Source organism: Gossypium raimondii, chromosome 5 (assembly GCF_025698545.1).
Source record: "Gossypium raimondii isolate GPD5lz chromosome 5, ASM2569854v1, whole genome shotgun sequence".
NCBI classification, from domain to species: Eukaryota; Viridiplantae; Streptophyta; class Magnoliopsida; order Malvales; family Malvaceae; genus Gossypium; species Gossypium raimondii.
The window spans coordinates 8,115,782-8,133,997 of NC_068569.1; the positions used below are offsets into that span (position 1 = coordinate 8,115,782).

At 32.9% G+C, this 18,216-nt stretch overlaps 2 protein-coding genes across 3 annotated transcripts; one reads left to right on the forward strand and one right to left on the reverse strand.

Moving 5' to 3' along the window:
• Positions 1-3,855: 3,855 nt before the first annotated feature.
• LOC105769658 (ABC transporter G family member 3) lies at positions 3,856-10,422 on the forward strand. The gene is made up of 12 exons (XM_012590428.2): positions 3,856-4,227; positions 4,857-5,490; positions 5,605-5,684; positions 6,189-6,475; positions 6,647-6,818; positions 7,075-7,188; positions 7,626-7,754; positions 8,113-8,304; positions 8,893-8,979; positions 9,115-9,387; positions 9,508-9,615; positions 9,808-10,422. The coding sequence occupies exons 2-12, from the start codon at positions 5,016-5,018 to the stop codon at positions 10,057-10,059; spliced, it is 2,169 nt and encodes a 722-aa protein (XP_012445882.1). The 5' UTR covers positions 3,856-4,227; positions 4,857-5,015; the 3' UTR covers positions 10,060-10,422.
• A 1,749-nt stretch (positions 10,423-12,171) lies between these two features.
• On the reverse strand, positions 12,172-14,277 carry LOC105769660 (heavy metal-associated isoprenylated plant protein 3). Of its 2 annotated transcripts, XM_012590430.2 has the most exons (5): positions 14,126-14,277; positions 13,891-14,023; positions 13,519-13,748; positions 13,224-13,317; positions 12,172-13,101 (listed from the first exon to the last, which is right to left on the reverse strand). In XM_012590430.2, exons 1-5 carry the CDS (start codon positions 14,132-14,134, stop codon positions 12,551-12,553), a joined length of 1,017 nt encoding a protein of 338 aa, XP_012445884.1. In that variant the 5' UTR covers positions 14,135-14,277; the 3' UTR covers positions 12,172-12,550. The 2 variants fall into 2 exon arrangements, with proteins under 2 accessions (XP_012445884.1, XP_012445885.2); XM_012590431.2 differs by lacking the exon at positions 14,126-14,277 and having other exon boundaries at positions 13,891-14,050.
• Positions 14,278-18,216: the final 3,939 nt, after the last annotated feature.

Genomic DNA, 18,216 nt, shown 5'->3' on the forward strand with positions numbered 1-18,216 from the left:
TCGTCTCTAATTTGAAGTGTTAAATTACATGCAATAACTAGAAATGAGGAAAGTTGTTAGGTTCGAAACTCGATTTGGAAAATGGGAGAATTTAGACAAATATATGAGGCCTGAAAAAATAAATTTGAGTAAAATTTAAGGTCCGTTTTTTATATGAGTTAGACATTGGATAAGAGTTTTTTGTCCGAGCTCAGCCCGACTTAAAGTATTATGTTATAAAAAATAATTATAATAATTATATATGTTTATATTTATATTAAATCACTAACCCAACAACAATTAAATCAATTACTCAAAACCTAAATAAAAGTTACACAGCTAAATAATTCAACTCAAAATATAAAATTTTAAAATTATATTTAATACAATAAAATATTTATTTGTGTTTTAACATAATAAAACATTTATTATATTTATGGTAGTGTTTTCAATGTAAATAGCTTTTAATGTATTTTCAACGTGTTAGAAAATTTTTATTTTAGTCCCTTTTAGTACATTTAATGTATTATATTTAAAAAAAAATTAAATATGATCAGGCGATGAAGTTGAGTTTACCTTTTCTTAAAATGAATTAAACTTAGACTAAAATAAACTTATATTTAAAGTAGTACCAAGCCCAAATTTAAAAAATTAATCTAAATATTTTGTATAGGCCTGACCCAAACCTGATTAGACATTGCCCATGAGTTACCTCTAAATTAGTTTCCAAAACCCTGGACTGTTGCAGAGTCTGAGCAAATGCTTGGTATTTGCGGATCATGGTCCTAGCTTAGGGGTGACAGCGCTCAGCCCTCTCAATTTTTAAAAATTTTAAATATATATATATATAAAGAAAATAGTAGTGCTTGAGATTGATGCGTTTGAAGCTGTTAAACGACGATGTTGAGGTTGAAAATGGTAGTAGCTATTAAATGATATTCCCAGCTTCGACTTGCGCAGCACTAACACTTGTTGGAGCGAACTTCATTAATTGACTCCTCAAAAAGTGCAGCCTTAATCTCTGCTACTTCTTCCAAGGTCTTAGCCTTCTCTCTTCTTCTTCCTCTTTTCCGTCTCTATGTCCTGCAAATATTTCCAAATTAATTAAAAATGTTAATAGTTATAAAAAAAAGTTATTGATAAGCCAAATATCATATTTACTGGACAATGTGCCGAAAGCCTGCAATGGAAGCACAGTAGCAGCATTTTAAAAGACACGAGGAAAGGAGGCAGCAATCATAAATTTTAAAACCTAAGCACAACAATAACACAGTTTCATGTGTTAACCTTTTCAATCTTCTCTCTCATCGCATCATTTTATTTTATTTTCGTTTTCTACTACAATTACTATAATGTAACAAATTAAGCAAACTAAAACTTTTACCTACACACAAACAACACCAGATGAACATTTCATTTGAAGGCGATTGAAGTTTTGCATTTCAATTCTTACTTCTCAACTTCTCTATCTTTTATAAGTTTTTTTCCTTTTTTGGCAATGTTTTAAAAAAGTAAAACCATGATTTTTCCAAATCTTAAATCTGGGATATGGTTAAACCTTGGGCATTTGACAATTGAGAAATCCCTTAACTTCAAGGGCTTGAATTTTTACCATCAGGAGCCCATTTTGAAGCCCAAACTAGTAAGGGGAATTTGAATTCCAAATGTCTTTTCCTTTTTTTCTTATTTTATTTTATTTTTGAACAATGTCTTGCTCTTTTTGATAAAATACTTACAACTACTTATAGTCTTTTTCAACCTATAAATGGGAGGATAATGCGATTCAACGCACTCGAACCCACGTCCTCTTATATTGTCAACAATGTCTGTGTCAATCGACATTTGATATCCAAATTTTAAGGAAAACATACCTTTTTTTTATATATATACATTTAAATGTAAAAAACGTATAAATCATTGAATTAATATGGTTAACTTAGCCGAATCAATATAATTTTTGAAATATTTGATATTTATTTTATTGATTAAGGTTGATGTTATTAATTAGATGGAACAAGGTTAGGAAGAAAACGTATGGAAATCATGAGGCATGATGGTTACCTTTCAATTGCTAAAACTAAAAGAGCAAAACGGGGTATCATTTATCTTTACCATGAGTATTCATTACAGCGCAAGGATATGAATCAAGTTTTGCCATGCCAACGCTCTCACCTCATTATTTCATTGTTACACTTATATGCTTGGCTCAATCCCTATATTTATATTTACTTATTTGAAAATGGGATTTAAATTTATATGTTGTCTATAAATCACTTAATATTTTTTATTATTGACGTCAAAATTAAATCACTCAAGACAATTTTATGTTTCTCTAAGAAATTTGAATATCAAAATATATTTGAATAAAAATAAAAGCATTCAATTCAATTTAACGAACAAAAAAATCTAAAAATATACAGTGGTTTAAAAATCTTGTTAATGTCCATATTTAAAACAAGGTAAATGTAGGTAATTGAGTACAGTATTGTTGTCAATTGAGTTTAAGTGCACTGAACCTATAATGAAATTATTAAAAATATATATACTGAGTAAATGCATCGTTTTTTATTTTCTTTTTTTTTTTGTCATAAAAGTAGGCCCTCGGCATGTATTTTTTATTTTTATTTTGATTAAACAGGCTATGTTAACCGAGTTGTTTGGATAAAATTAGAGAAAGTATGCGACTAAAAAAACAATAATTAAGTGGCAATGATTTGTTGTATCAAACAAGTTAAAGGAAATGCATATTGTTCATCATTACTCTTTTGTGTTTACAATCAATTCCCAATGGAATCATGAGGGGACACAACAAGGAATTGCTATTTCCTTGAATCACAAGCCAAATAATATTATTAATAACATGCACTTTGGTTAAATTTTGCTATTAATCCTTGTATTTTATAAAAAATATAGATTTAATCTTTGTACTCTTATTCGATTTTAGTCTTTGTACTTTTCGAATCGGTCACTTTAGTCTTTGTGTTTTTCAAAAGTTGAAATTTTAGTCCTAACCTAAATAGTAGCAATTAGATATGTTTGGTTAAATTTAATTGCTAGTTTTGCACTATGTGCACAATTATCGATTTAGCCCATTTTATCCAATTGGATCATTCTAAGTCCCTATACTTGTTGAATTTAAAAATTTAAGTCTTGATGCAAATGATAATAGTTAATTTACTAACTGAGTTGTTAACGAGTAATATGAGGAAATAATAAATTAACATGACATTACATTACATATAACATAATATGTTTGACACATGATATTTTATAAACAACATAATTTTACTTTAAAAAAATTAATAGTTAATGCTAGAGGAGGAAAATATATGAACTAAAAACAAAATGCTATTACTACTTAGCAATTATCAGCAGTGCCAGGCCATAAAGCTAAGCTCAAAATTACAACTTGGTTTGAACATTTCTCCAAGAAATAGTTTCATTTTGCCACAATCTGAATCAGGGCATGAACCGTGACATAAAAAGGTTGATTTGGGCCCAAAGTAAATCAATTAATATATGTTTTATATGTGGTGGGATGTAAATTTAAATAATGGAAAATCAACTTAGTGTGGTGATGGCCACTGGAAATATATGTGATCCACATGTTGTGTATATCTCATTTAACATGGGCACCATCTTATCAACCTTATCAGTCAACATAAAGTAGGCATCCAGTTCATTATCCCGCCAAAAAATGGAATCCAAATATCTGATGGATACATCATACGAAAATATTCAGAAAATTTACTCACTAAATTGAAGTGTTCACAGTCTCTTCTCATATTTCATTAATAAAAATATAGAACTGTTATATTAGAACAGAGATGACCAATTAAAAGTGGATTCCAATTTAAAAAGAAAAAAGAGAGAGGGACAATATATGATGCTAAAGTCATGAAAGATGGAAGCGTATTCAAATGGCACAAACAAACATAATTGATTTATTTCCCTCTTCAGAATAATAATAATAAAAGCGACGCTTGGAGAAAAAGAGTTCAGAGTTGACAGAGAGATGCCATGCAATGATTAACAAAGCAAAACCAGAAAATATTATATATCGATGTTTCCTTGTATGTAAAGATAACAAACTTGGGTCAAGTAATCTAGCAAACATTTGCCCAGTTTTTAGATTCTTTGTTATTCAGGACCGAGGCCTTTTCCTTTTTATCTTACTCTTATCAGCGTCTTCACTATTTTCACATTCAACCCTCTCATATTGAAGTTCTTTCTCTTACTCAGATCCAGGTATGTCTCTTTCTTTCACTCCTCTTTAGCTTTTGCCTCCCCCTATTATTAATTTCTAATTTAGTTTGTTTCACATGGGAGCTTAGCTTATTTTGTCTGCTGTTGGGTTTTTAAGTTACTAAGAAGAGACAATAAATTTAAAGCTTTAAGGTTGTTTTTTAGTTGCTTATATGTAGTTCTGCATTAGTTTCATCAATAATCAGTAATTGTACGAAGAAATGATGGTTTCTGTTCAAAGTTCTGATTTTTTTTTTCCCTAAAGCAGACAAAGTTATGGGTTTCCTTTAGTAAGTAGAAAGGTTTGTTTTTATGTTGAAGTTTTATTTTTTTTAGAGTATTTTCCTGCTTTATTTTGTTTTGTCAATGAAATGGAGCACCGGGTAGTTTGAGTTGCATCAGTGGACTGTATTTTGCTTTGATTTCCTGGCGAATTGATAAGGTTGATGTGGATTGGTGGGTTATCTGTAATTTTATGATGTTGGGTATTTTTTGTTTTATTTGTGTGCTTCATTGATTGCGTTTCATTTATTATCTCCATGAAAGTTCATATCCTGATTTTGTTTGAAAGGGTATGGACAATCCTTTGTTTTATTAATCCCGCAATAATGAATACATGGTGTTTTAACTAGGAGTCGTGAAAGCATTCAAAGTGTGGATGGTTAAATATTGCCTGCAGTTTCAGATTGATGTGATCCCTTAATTTCCTAAGTGAGGTTGTAGGAAGTTTCCAGTTCAATTGTAATTGCTGTTTCTACAATCTGAACTTTTGGAAATCTCTAGTGGTGTAAATGGAAGAAATACAGTCTCAATCAGACCATTATAGGTCTTCATCTTCTTCAGCCAGTAGTCCTGCAAGTAGGGTGCCTGCATTTAATTTTTTCTATTTACGGAAACCTGGTTCTCTCGGACAACCTATCTCATTTGAGGATTCACCTGAGTGGGAGGATACTGATGCTGATGTGAGAGTGGAGGAAGGAGGTGGTGACTCCATCAATGCTGCAACCACATCAGTGTCGCCATCTCTCTCAAAGCTCAATAGTGGGTCCCTGCCTTCACCACACCTGCCTGAGGGTGCAGCTGTTGCAAGAAAAATTGCTGGTGCATCGGTTGCATGGAAAGACTTGACTGTTACTATAGAGGGGAAAAGGAAATATTCTGATAATGTTGTGAAGGGTTCAAATGGTTATGCATTACCTGGTACAATGACTGTAATCATGGGTCCTGCAAAATCTGGGAAGTCCACACTCCTGAGGGCTATTGCAGGTCATGTTTCTTATGTTGGCTACTCGTTGAATGATGAGTTTTATTTTTTTATGTTGTTACCCCTTCTCTATTTCAGATGTTTATGACTGAAATTCTATTTTCTGTTGAGTTTAGGAAGATTACCTCCTGCAGCTAAAATGTATGGCGAAATATTCGTGAATGGGGCGAGAATGCACATGCCTTATGGTTCATATGTGAGTTTTAGTTGCATTTTCATGAAGGGTGAAACTTTTACATGTTACTTTCGTTGCTTCCTACGGTCCTTAGGTTGACAGGGGTCAGTCTTTGATTGTAAAAGTGACTACTTAACATCTTTCTTGTCGAAATTGATGTTCATTATTTATTTAGTTCGCCTCTAGTAAAAAAATTGCATTTGGCATTTTGGAATTATATTATGCCCAACTGGCCATACAGAAGTTGAAATATACCTGAAATTTCTAGACAAGTCTCAGTCCACTTTTGTATCATACATTATAGGAAAATCTCATTCTGTAAATACTCTTAACTCTTAAGTCATTAATCACTCCCACTTAAGCCTCATGAGTTTGGATTCTATGATTTCCATGCTTTTGAGCTGTGCTAGTTTTAGTTATTTTCCTTCTAAAAGTTTATTCAATTTTAGTTGAACAGAAATTGCAAGGAACCATTCTGGGTTTTTTTTTTTTAAAAAAATAAAAATTGAAACATCCAATCTACAGGGATTTGTTGACTTGGAAACCACTCTAATTGGTTCACTCACAGTCCGGGAGTATCTATACTACTCTGCTGTGCTCCAACTTCCCGGATTTTTCAGTCAGAAAAAGAGTGTTGTAGAGGAAGCCATCCATGCCATGTCATTGGGTGACTTTGCGAACAAACTGATTGGTGGTCATTGTTTTATGAAAGGACTTCCTAGTGGTGAAAGAAGGCGTGTTGCTATTGCTCGGGAACTTGTGATGAGGCCGCATATCTTATTTATAGATGAGCCTCTTTATCATCTTGATAGGTAGCTTATTTATTTATTGGTATTCTTAATTCAACTCTTAACAGTGTTTTACTTTTTTTTTCCCTGTCTCTTGCATGCTCTACAATGTTTTACTCTCTGATTGGCTTGCCATCTACTTTCCAGAAAATCAACATTATTTATGATGTTATGATAATATTCTGTTTTATTCAGTGTCTCTGCCCTGTTGATGATGGTAACACTGAAGAAACTTACAAGCACAGGATGTACTCTCATTTTCACGCTTAATCAGAGCAGTACAGAAGTTTTTGGTCTCTTTGATCGTATCTGTCTGCTTTCAAATGGAAACACTTTGTTTTTTGGGGAAACATTAGCTTGCTTGCAGGTAATTAATAATATAATATGATTATTTTTGCTAATCCTGTCATTGTTTTGATGCTTATCAGTTGTGACTTCATCATGTAGGCATCATTTGATGAGGAAGAAAAGAAAGTCCATTTAAAGATAACATATAGCAAGTAAAATAAGATAGAATACGTTTATAAAGATTTGAATATATTATATATATTTTTAAACTTTTCATTTGAGTACCTGCTGTGGCTTCTGTTTATTCTAATTTATCTCCCTTTTTCTCAATGAAGCACTTCTCAAATGCTGGATTCCCTTGCCCAATAATGCAAAGTCCTTCTGATCACTTTCTCCGCGCCATAAATACAGATTTTGACAGGATCATTGCGATGTGCAAAAATTGGCAGGTATTTAATGATTCTCATTCTTCATATTGTAGTTCAAAGCCTTACTGCACTTGGAACAAGTAAAGCCCCAAAATAAAAGAGTATGAAAAATGTCTCAAACTTGGATCAGATCTCAAAAGCTGTTGGTCCATGTTGGCTAGATGATAAATTAAGAGGATTAAAGTGCTTGTGAAGTGCATCATATTATTTTGTTTTACAACTATACTATATTTGGTACTACCACGAACTTGACCTTGCCCATTATTTGTGGCTGCACCTTTTATGTCTTCTAAATTAGAAAAATTGTCAATGGCGAGTTTGATTCTACCAAAATGGAGGCCTTATCGATCTTGACTGTTTCTATGGTTTAATATTTTACATTTATCAATGGCTTCTAGTCTTTAATGTTGCTAATTTGGAGTAATTTACTAATAATATGAGCTGCTACATTGTGACAGGATGATAATGGAGACTTCTCAGCTGTGAACATGGATACTGCTGTTGCAATATGTACTCTTGAGGCAACATATAAATCGTCAGCTGATACTGCTGCAGTTGAAACTATGATACTGAGACTCACTGAGAAGGTACAATTTGTAGTCTTATATGTGTTGAAGTTGAACCACTTATAATTTCTCGGCCTTGACTAATAGGAAGCTTTAATTACCTGTATGACTACTTCTTATATGAGGCATTTGTTAGATTTGAAACTAATGATGCTCCCAAATCTTACTGTTTTGGTATACATAGAAGAAACAGTTTAATATACCTCATGTCCTCAAATTAAAGGTTAGCATGAGCAAAGGTAAGTGGATGACAGAGTGTAGCTGGCTGACATATATTTACCTTGTATCTTAGCATTGTTCATGCATGACTTCCTCAAAGTTTTGTGGTGGCTATAGGCTAGCCTTTGCAATTTTCATTCACTTTTGTTGCATTCCACAGGAAGGGCCACTTCTCAAGAGCAAGGGCAAAGCTAGCAATGCCACACGAATTGCAGTATTGACTTGGAGATCATTACTAAACATGTCAAGGGAATTCAAATACTACTGGCTTCGTCTAATTCTTTATATGCTTCTTACATTGTGTATTGGAACTATATTTTCTGGCTTGGGCCATTCTTTGTCCTCAGCTGTGGTGAGTAAATCCAATGTATAAGATTCAAAATATCTTTGCTGTTATGTTTTTGGTAAATTTGACAAGCATTTGTACGGATATTATGCACATATTTATAGTTGTTATAGTTGCATCTTGTTTATTCTCTTAGGATATTTCTTCTTATTGTTATATGCTTACTTTGTCTATGGTTGGTTTGCCATAGTCATTATGTGCTAATGTCATGCTTTTATGGTAAGTTGCTGATAGTTATAAGCTGCTCTGTTCTTCTACTACTTTCTTCTGCGAACTTGGAATTTTCTCAAGTAATAATTTAAAAACTGTCATTTTTCTGGTACCAAACATTTTTGTCAATTCGCTTTATCCATTGATGTAATGATAGTCATAGAGATGCATTTCATGGGCATGCTTGTAGCAAATTAGGGTATGAACTTTTTGTGATAAGAAAGTGGAAAATGTAGATTGATTCACACACGAGAGCTCATCATAATGATTCTTGCCTCATGATTTTTGAATTTTAACAGTTTGGATTTGTATTCTGAACGATAACTAAATCACTTATGAAGCATGAGTGCATTTCTAAATTTTATTTATTTTTTCTTATTGCAGACAAGAGTTGCTGCTATTTTTGTATTTGTATCATTTACTTCACTTTTAAGCATTGCTGGAGTACCTGTGCTAATGAAAGAAATCAAGGTGATCCTTATCATTTTTTGTTCGATTATGATGGCTATTTGCAAAGTTGCATGATTGGTCCTTTTCTTTCATGCTCAAATTGTGCTTTCTTTTATATGAACAAAAAAAAAATGTACTTACTTTTTTATTTTGCAGATATATGCAAGTGAGGAATCAAACCAACATTCAGGAGCTTTAGCCTTTCTGTTTGGGCAACTACTCTCAAGCATTCCCTTCCTATTCCTCATCTCAATATCATCAAGTCTTGTCTTCTATTTCTTAATAGGACTACGAGATGAATTCAGCTTGTTGATGTACTTTGTGCTGAATTTCTTCATGTGCCTCTTAGTAAATGAAGGATTGATGCTGGCTGTTGTTTCTTTGTGGCAAAATATTTTCCAGAGTGTCTTAACACTTGTAACCATACATGTAAGTTTTCACTATATAAAAGACAAGTAATCTTTGCATGCCTTTATAATTATTTTCAGTTCCAGCCTTTAGCTTTTACAAAGCCTTGGAACCTTATGATCAAAATGCATGATGTTTCAGGTGGTACTGATGCTCGCAGCGGGCTATTTCAGAATCCGAAGCAAGTTGCCCGGACCTGTGTGGACGCATCCATTATCATACATTGCTTTTCACACTTACTCCATCCAGGTGTGTGCTTGATTTTAACATTAGTTCTTTTAATCATTATTACAAACCACATAGTTCAGCATCATGTATTTTTCACTATATCAAACTGCATTTGCAATACTCTGTCCCTGTAGGCATTGGAGAATCCATTCTAGGCAGTCTTATCATTACTGAATGAATCTTTAAAACTTGTGACCTGTGTTTCTGCCATAGGGACTTTTGGAGAACGAGTATCTAGGAGTGAATTTTGCCATTGGGCAAGTGAGGAGCATATCGGGTTTTCAGGCACTGCATAGTGCTTATGATATTTCTCCTAGAAGTAACGCCAAGTGGGAGAATGTACTGGTATTGTTCCTCATGGCAGTCGGATATAGAATCCTTGTGTTTGTTTTGCTACATTTTTATGCAAGGAAAAATGTATCCCTACATAGACTTTTCCGGGGCAAACACAATTCAACAGCCTGAGATGAATGGAAGTGGTACTATCATCTTTGTCAGCCATTCAAATTGTATAATCTTCTTTTATATTTGCTTTGTTCAATCCCATGCTATCATTCATAAATTAGACTTTGAGTGACCCAGGAAAGGAGTGCCAAACTTTGATGCATCAGTCATTGGCACATGAAAATTTTGGAATGTTGGGGTTTTGGCTGACACCGGAAGAAGGTAGCTTTGATTAGAGATCATTCATAACAATGCTCAATGGATATGTTGCTCACAGTTGCAGATTGAATCTTAGTTATGTTTTATAAAGTAGGGTCTTAGCCATTTGATAAGCTTTTCTAGACATCTTAGAATTAAATTACCGAAAAGAAAGAACCTTTAGCATTTCTTTTTCTTGTTTTTGTTTCGTTTTCTCCTTTTCCCTTGTCTTGGCAAAATCCACACGCATACGCATCAAAAAGGAGTATTTGTTGAATCCACTTTCTTGATAGGGTCTACTTCCACTCGAATGGACTGCTTTGCTGCATAAATGTCACATTGAGGCATCATAATGATGGCAAATTCATGTACATGTGCACCAGCCACATCATCATACAAAAAGGATGGGTTCTTATTGTTTGTTTTTATGCTCGAGGAAAATGGTAAACTATACATGAAAATGAATGATGAGTCACTGAAAATGAAGGAAACCATTTTGGAATATGGAAACAATGACTGAAAGAATAGAAACAAATATCAAGGGCAAAAACGTAGTTTCTGTATTCACAGAGAGGGGTTTTGAACTAATAATTATCCCTTTTTCCCTTGGACAGAGATAGATTAGAATATTACAAGTGACACATAGGATTAAACTCAATTAATTACAGCTTTCAATGATTTGAGTTCTATTTTCATATCTGAATAAAAGGCAAGTATAATTAAAAGAACAGGATCTGGATTCTGGAATATGACGATGTCAATCATGTTCAGGATATCAAACTTGAGAGAGACAATTCTTCAAAGCAGCATGATAAGAATTTAAAAGAAACCAAGTATTTGCCCATCAAGTTATAGAGATTTGACGCTCCAGATTGTTGCTCTTTCCCATTCCTGAACTTGTCTCTCTCTCATATTTTGTACCAAAGCTTGCAACAAGGTGATGACAACATCTAAACATGAAGCTTTGGTTTATTATTGCACACTGTCCCTGTGGTTGGTATGTCCCCCCCCCCCCTTTTTACTTGGTGTAAAATTTGAGCACAGGGAGTGGCAGGAGCCTGCCCTGTGTACCTTCCAGGAAATGCTGCATATCGCTCACCCATTTCCAGTCTAGATAAAAGGACAATAACAGAGGCCTATTCGTACTTGAAAACCAGGACAAACAAAGAAATTGATTCTCCCAATCCCAAATAAGGACAAACAAAAAGTAAAGGCTTGAAGTCGCAGGTTTATACACCATTTTTGTCAAATATCCCCCCTTTATGATTTAAACTCTTCAATATGTATTTTATACAAAAATGACTTCCTTCAGCAAAGATACTTTATTATTCATTTGCCTGTGCTGTGCCATTATTTTTGTTGATCCCACCACCATAGTGAGCAAAGCTTTTGCACGTTCATAAAATCCTGCAGGCAAACAGCATTGATCTTCTCCTCCTTACTTTGAGAGTTTCCCTTTACATTCTTTTTTGGACAGTGGTTGTGCAATCTTGGCGTTTCACATTTCACGGGAACTGAAGATAATGCTTCACTTGTATTGGCAAACATGTATGCTCTTGGGATTTGGGAGAATACAGTTTTTCATATCAGATGTATGCTATTGCTTATCAACAAAGTTATAAATCGTGAAGCTGTTATGATATCAAAGAAAAGGAAGACCCTTAAATAGTTCAACACTTTGGATGGGGTGAAGGGTAGATGAGATATTTTAAAAACAAAGAATCCTTCATGTCAAAAGTATAATTTCTAAATCGTTTTGTGTAAAGCATTTTCTTTCTCCTCTCCTTTTTCCTTTGGGGTTTACATAGAAATAAAAAAACTAGTAAATAGTAAATAGCAAATGTCCACATCCTTGGGGCTTCGGGTCATTTTTCTTCATATTTATGGAGTGGCACCAGCCTGTATTTTTTTTCACTTTAATCGTCACACCAAAAGTAGAAATTTCCAGCTGTGCAAATTAAAACATGACAAGTCCTACAAACCCCACATCACAAAAGGTTATAGTACTAAGTAGTAGAAACAGTACGGAGAACAAAATAAAAAAAATGGGCCACATAGCAAAATACTACTACTAATCACATTAAAAATGCCAATATTCAACCTTTTTAACAACATCAAAACCCTAGAGACCAACGTAATGGGAACTCAAAGACGTTTTAAAGCTCCAAGTTTTAACACAAAATTTTCGTTTCCAAGTGAGCTCTTCCCATTTGTTTCTGTTGGTGAGTGAATGAACAGTCTATCGATGGGCATAGAGAGTGCTAGTAGATCTTCCCACTTAGCCGATAAGCTATACCATAAACACCATTTATCCTCACAAAATGGCACAAGCATTAGGATTCTCATCATTAAACATCTGGTGAGGTGGGTGAACAAACACTGGATAGTTCGGAACATAGGCCGGGTAACAATGCCCATGACCATGCGGGTGTGGGTGCCCGTATCCGTACCCATAACCCGGGTATCCATATCCAGGATAACTCGGCATGTAGCCAGGGTAACTTGGCATGTATCCATATCCATATTCAGGTTGAACCAAAAACTCCATCCTGTTGCCTTCCACCTTAGCACCGCCGCCGCCAGAAGGAACAGCATTAGCCTCATTTCCACCATCTCCACCAGCATTGCCACCTTTGTTCTTCTTCTTCCCGCCGCCACCCACACCACCACCACCACCACCACCAGTTCCACTACCAGCACCATTGTCGCCACCCTCCTTGTTGCCATCTTTCTCTTTCTTAGGTAGCACAATCTCAACATTCTTCTTGAGTTTGTCTTTCAAAACCTCGGCCAAGGCCTTAACATCCATAGTCCCCTTAACCGTGACCAGCTCCTTCTGCGTGTCTACTTTCAACTCCTGCACCCCTGTATCGCCGTCACAAATCAAACGTCAGAAACTACAACAAGATTCCGACGACGTTATAGTAAAGGTATGGTAAATAAAAATCTTGCTATCTACAGTCCAAAACCAGTGATAAAGTCACCACCTTTGGTTTCAGAGATAATTTTGCGAATCTTTAGAATGCATCCCTGGCACTGGCATTTCAGTTGCACCTTCAAATCCGCCGTCGTCAACGGAGCCTAAGCAAAATTAATAAATAACCAACTTAAATTCAAAATATAAAAAGATTATTAATTTGTTTTACTTAAACGGCAGGAAGTAATAAATTTTTGACAGGGATGTGGATTTGAATGCACTTCAATTCAAAACCAACATGCAAATGCAACAATTTGATTGCCGAAAATTAAAATTGAGAATGGCAGCAAAAAAAAAGATAATACCTCTTTGGGTTTTTTCTCTTGTTTACTATTATCAGAAGGCTGGTTTTTGTCTTTCTCAGGTTTTTTCTCTTTTTTGTCTTCTTTGTTATCATCTTTCTTAGGCTGAGGAGCAATGACGTCAACCTTCTTCTTAGACTTCTTCACGATGTTCTCTTTGATGGCTGTTGGATCCACAGCTCCTGTCACTGTCACTTTGCTTGAGTTGCTCTCCGTTTTCACTGTCTCCACCCCTGCAAAAAGATGAAAAAAAAAAACAGAAGAAATGTTTCAAAAACCTGAGAGAAAAAGAAAAAGGTAAAACCCATGAACAAACTGGAAATATTCAAACTTGGTTGTTGTTGTTATCGGACAAAGAAGGGAATATATTTATACCTTCAAATTCACGAACGCATTTGAGGATTTTGGAAGCACAACCTTCACAAAGACAGTCAACTTTGAAAACAACAGTTAAGGAACCCTTTTCCTTCTTATCTCCATCTCCTCCTTTCTTGTTACCACTCTTTTTCTGCAACATAGACAAAGAACAACCCATATAATATTATCAATAATGATAAAAATAAATAAAGGAAAAGCCAAAAAAAAGGAGATATGGTATTTGCAAACCAACCTCTCCCATCGCGAGTCAAAATCCGTTATGCTAAGTGGTTTTGTTATGAGTGGAAATAGGAGGAAACAAAGGGAGTGAGAGAAGTTGGGAGTATATATATACATATAAATATAGTGGAGGAGATGACATGGTGGAGTAAAATGCTGATGACGTATGTATGTATGTATGTATGTATGTATGTATGTTTCATGGATGGTTTTAAATGAGAAGGGGAAGGGGGGTGGCTTAGGTAAGGTTTAAAAAAGGGTGTGATTTGTGGGATTGGAAGTTGTTGGCTGTTTCTTTCTTTCTGTCTGTTTATGCAGCAGTTGCTTCTTATAACAGTAATTTACTCCGCCACCTGCCCCCAAGTACTGCCCTCTTTAACAACACTGTACCCTTCATTTATTTTCATTTTCATTAAAATGTCCCTAAACCATAGGTATGCGATTCATCCCTTAAATAGCTAACTTTGTACTCCATATATGCCACTCTCCACTTTCAAAACTATTGATTGCGACTTGATTTTTTACAAGTGAAACTAAAAAATCATGCACCACTTCTCCGTTATTTTCAATTAGTACTTAATTTTAAGAGAAACCAACCACGTTTCTGATTAGTAGATGGGCCTTCATTGTTGTGGAAACCCATCCATTTGGACTAATGACTCGACCCACTACATTTATCATACAAGCATTGCCCAACATCTGGGCTCAACATTTGTTTAAGCCACTTGCGTGAAGACTAATGGCTGGCCTCCAGTTTTTACAGAAATTGTTGGCAATCTTGAGCACCCTCCGCAACTCAAATTTTATTATTAGTCTTTACCTTATTCTTAAATTTTAATTTTAATTTTTATATTCTAAATTAGTTAGTTTTAGTTTATAGGTTTTTTTATAATTTGAACTTTCATTCATGTAGGTTTGAGCATTTGATCAAATCGAGTGAAAATTTTCGAGCTAATTGAGTTGACGAATCCTATTTTATTATCCTAACTTGATTTAATTTTTATTGAATCGAGTCGAGTGAATTGAAATTTGAGTCCAGTCGAATCGAGTGAAATTGTTTGAGTTAAATTAAAAAATTAAATGTCAAATTAAATTTTGTTACGGATAACTAATTTTATGTTAGAGTGCATAAATTTGAAACCTTATATATTTAAAAACTTTTGAAAGCAAAATAATAATAAAAAATAATTTAATATAATAAACTTGAATTATTAATTAACTTATTTAGGTCGCCAAAATTATTATTCTAGAAAACTTTTAATTTTTTAACTTTCTTTATATATTTTTAAGAATATTTTTGAAATTTTATAAATATTTTAATTTTAAAAATATTTTGAAATTTTAAAATTATTTTATATTTTTTGTTGAGAGAGACCAATTACTCATTTTCAAACTTGATAGGGACCAAAAAAATATTTACACCAATATGTTATTCGAATTATTCGAGTTATTTGGATTGTAAAATTCAACTTGACTCGAACTCGAAACTCAAATAACTCGATTCGATTGACTCGGAATTCGAATTTTTTTCTAATTTTTTCAAATTGAATTGAATTTTACTCACCCCTACATACACGTCAATTTGTTATTTATATTTACATTAAAATCACTTAGTTACCAGAATATAGCAAAAAGTTACCAAGTTTTACTTGTAAAAAACCATAGCCCGTAGAAGTGTTTATTTAAACCCTATTTCTTTTTTGCCAAATCTAAATCTAGTTTAATATCGCTTATATATTATATATTCAAACTGCTTTCAGAAATTTGTTGTAAAATGATCACTAAAACTACGAGATAATCTTTTACAAGGTTAAAGAATATTAAGTTAATTAGTTTCTTTATCATATGCGATGTGCGGATTAATTTGTAAATATCAATTTTAATGTTCTATATTTATCTATTAAATAAAAATAAAATAACATAAATATAATTTTTAAGTTAAAAGATTAAAAACCATAAAGATAAAATTTATATACAAAAATATTTACCACTCCAACTATATATAATTATTGTTAAATAAATTTGAGAAGAAAACAATTTCTTGTTTATACCCATTATATAACAATTTTATTAGTTTATATATAAGCTAATGAGAGATGAATCACCCGTAAATTCCTTAAAACAACTTGTACGTACCCAGGAACAAAACATTGTTCATTATAAATCTTTGTTTACCTTAACAAGTTTGATGTTTGTCTTTCAAGAAAAAAAAGGTTCATTACATTTTTTTTTTTTTTGCCAAGACAGAAACGGGAGAAGGGTGAAGAGGTGTTTATGAGTAGAATCTAATAAGGTTATAACTTGATCTAAAAAAAAGTCTAAGCTCAGGTATGATTTCATCTAATTTGCCTAAATAGTTGATTTCTTTATTTTAAAAAATAAATACTAATTTTATAATAATATTATATAAACTTATAATGTGATTTAAATAAAATAATTTCAATTTGTTTACCAAAACAAAAGAAACTTTGACTAACAATATAAAGTAATTCAAAAAAATTTAATTTTCCTAAAAAAATAAAATTGGGGAATAGAAATATATCATTTTTTAATAATATGCATGACATCAGTGGAGCATTGAGGCTAACAATGGTTGCTGCTTAATTTTTGTGTTTATTATATACATATATATATGGTACACAAAAATTTGATAAATTTTAGGGGGAGCCATGGCCCCGCAAGACCAGTCCCCCTTTATCCACCCCCCAGACCTTCTTCAACGGGTTTGATCAGATCTTATCTTAGGAAGAATAATAATAAGTAAGAAAGTAGGTTGTCAATGGGCGACTGGAAAGTAGAACATTAAAAAAAAATAAAAAAAGTTTTGTCATTTTCAAATAGGAGGTTCTCAAAACTGATGTAGTGAAGCAAATTAGATCAGAGCATTGCCATTTTAATGACCGGAAAAGTATGGTTAGCCTTGCTATTTGGGTTTGTAACTGTCTTGTTTTGACACATGTCTATAGGTTGTTTCCACAATTCTGAAATCTGGTTTTAGGTAGGGGTGAGCAAAACTCGATTTGACTCGAAAAATTTAAAAAAAAAATTCGAATTTCGAGTTAAACGAATTGAGTTATTCGAGTTAATCGAGTTATTCGAATCAACTCGAATTTTTTTTCGAATTTCAAGTTCGAATCGACTTGAGTTTTCGAATTCGAATAACTCGAATAATTCGAATATCAAACTATAATATTTTACATTTTTACCCCAAACTCCCAAACCTTTTTACTTTTCCTTCAAAACTTTTACTCCTTCCCACTTTCCCCCAAAATTTTTACTTTCCTCCCTTCCCAACCCCCCAATCTACGCAAAATCTATTTCTCACCAAAATTTTACTCTCTCATTTACTTTTTCTCAAAATTTTACTCTCAAAAACCCTCAAAACTTTTTATTTTCCCCCAAAATTTTTACTCCCTCTCACTTTTCCCCTAAAACTTTTATTCCCTTCCCATCCCACCTCTCATCTATCCCAAACCCTCCCCCCTCAATTTTTTTTAATTTTTTCCCTCCAAAATTTTACTCCCCCTATTTACTTTCTCTCAAACTTTATTCCCCAAAACTTTTTATTTTTCCCCAAAACTTTTACTTCTCACCCTTTACTCTCAAATAAAAAATCAAAATTATCCCAAAAAAATCACTAAACATAAATAGTAGATATAAATAAAATTATTACTATTTATATTATTAAATTAAATTTCACATTTTATATCATTTATATTATTGAATTGTTTAGTCATATTGAATATTTATATTAAAATTGAATTATTAATTATGTCATAAAATATTCGTGTTAAAATTTTATATTGGTATCAATTTCACATTTTATTTTTAAAATAATTTTATTAAAAATCATATTTTTACATTTAATATATTTTTAATTCCAAAATATATAGTGACAAGAATCAAGATAATTGAAACAACTAAGCAAGCAAAGAAGCTAACCAGTATATAAAAAATTAATAAATAAATTATGAGGCGATGAAAGTTAATAAAAAATTTGATTAAGGTGGACAAATTTTATTACAATGGGTGACAATGGTTATAAGGACCCAAAATTATTTTTTAAAATTTAACTCGAACAAATATATTCGATTCGAATTCCAT

Coding starts and splice junctions, on each gene's coding strand:
- LOC105769658 (XM_012590428.2), top strand. CDS start 5,016: ATGGAAGAAATACAGTCTCAATCAGACCATTATAGGTCTTCATCTTCT. Junction 5,685..6,188: donor ACATGCCTTATGGTTCATAT/GTGAGTTTTAGT, acceptor TCCAATCTACAG/GGATTTGTTGACTTGGAAAC. Junction 7,189..7,625: donor CGATGTGCAAAAATTGGCAG/GTATTTAATGAT, acceptor ACATTGTGACAG/GATGATAATGGAGACTTCTC.
- LOC105769660 (XM_012590431.2), bottom strand. CDS start 14,050: ATGGGTTGTTCTTTGTCTATGTTGCAGAAAAAGAGTGGTAACAAGAAA. Junction 13,749..13,890: donor ATGCGTTCGTGAATTTGAAG/GTATAAATATAT, acceptor ATCTTTTTGCAG/GGGTGGAGACAGTGAAAACG. Junction 13,102..13,223: donor AATTATCTCTGAAACCAAAG/GTGGTGACTTTA, acceptor ACGGCGATACAG/GGGTGCAGGAGTTGAAAGTA.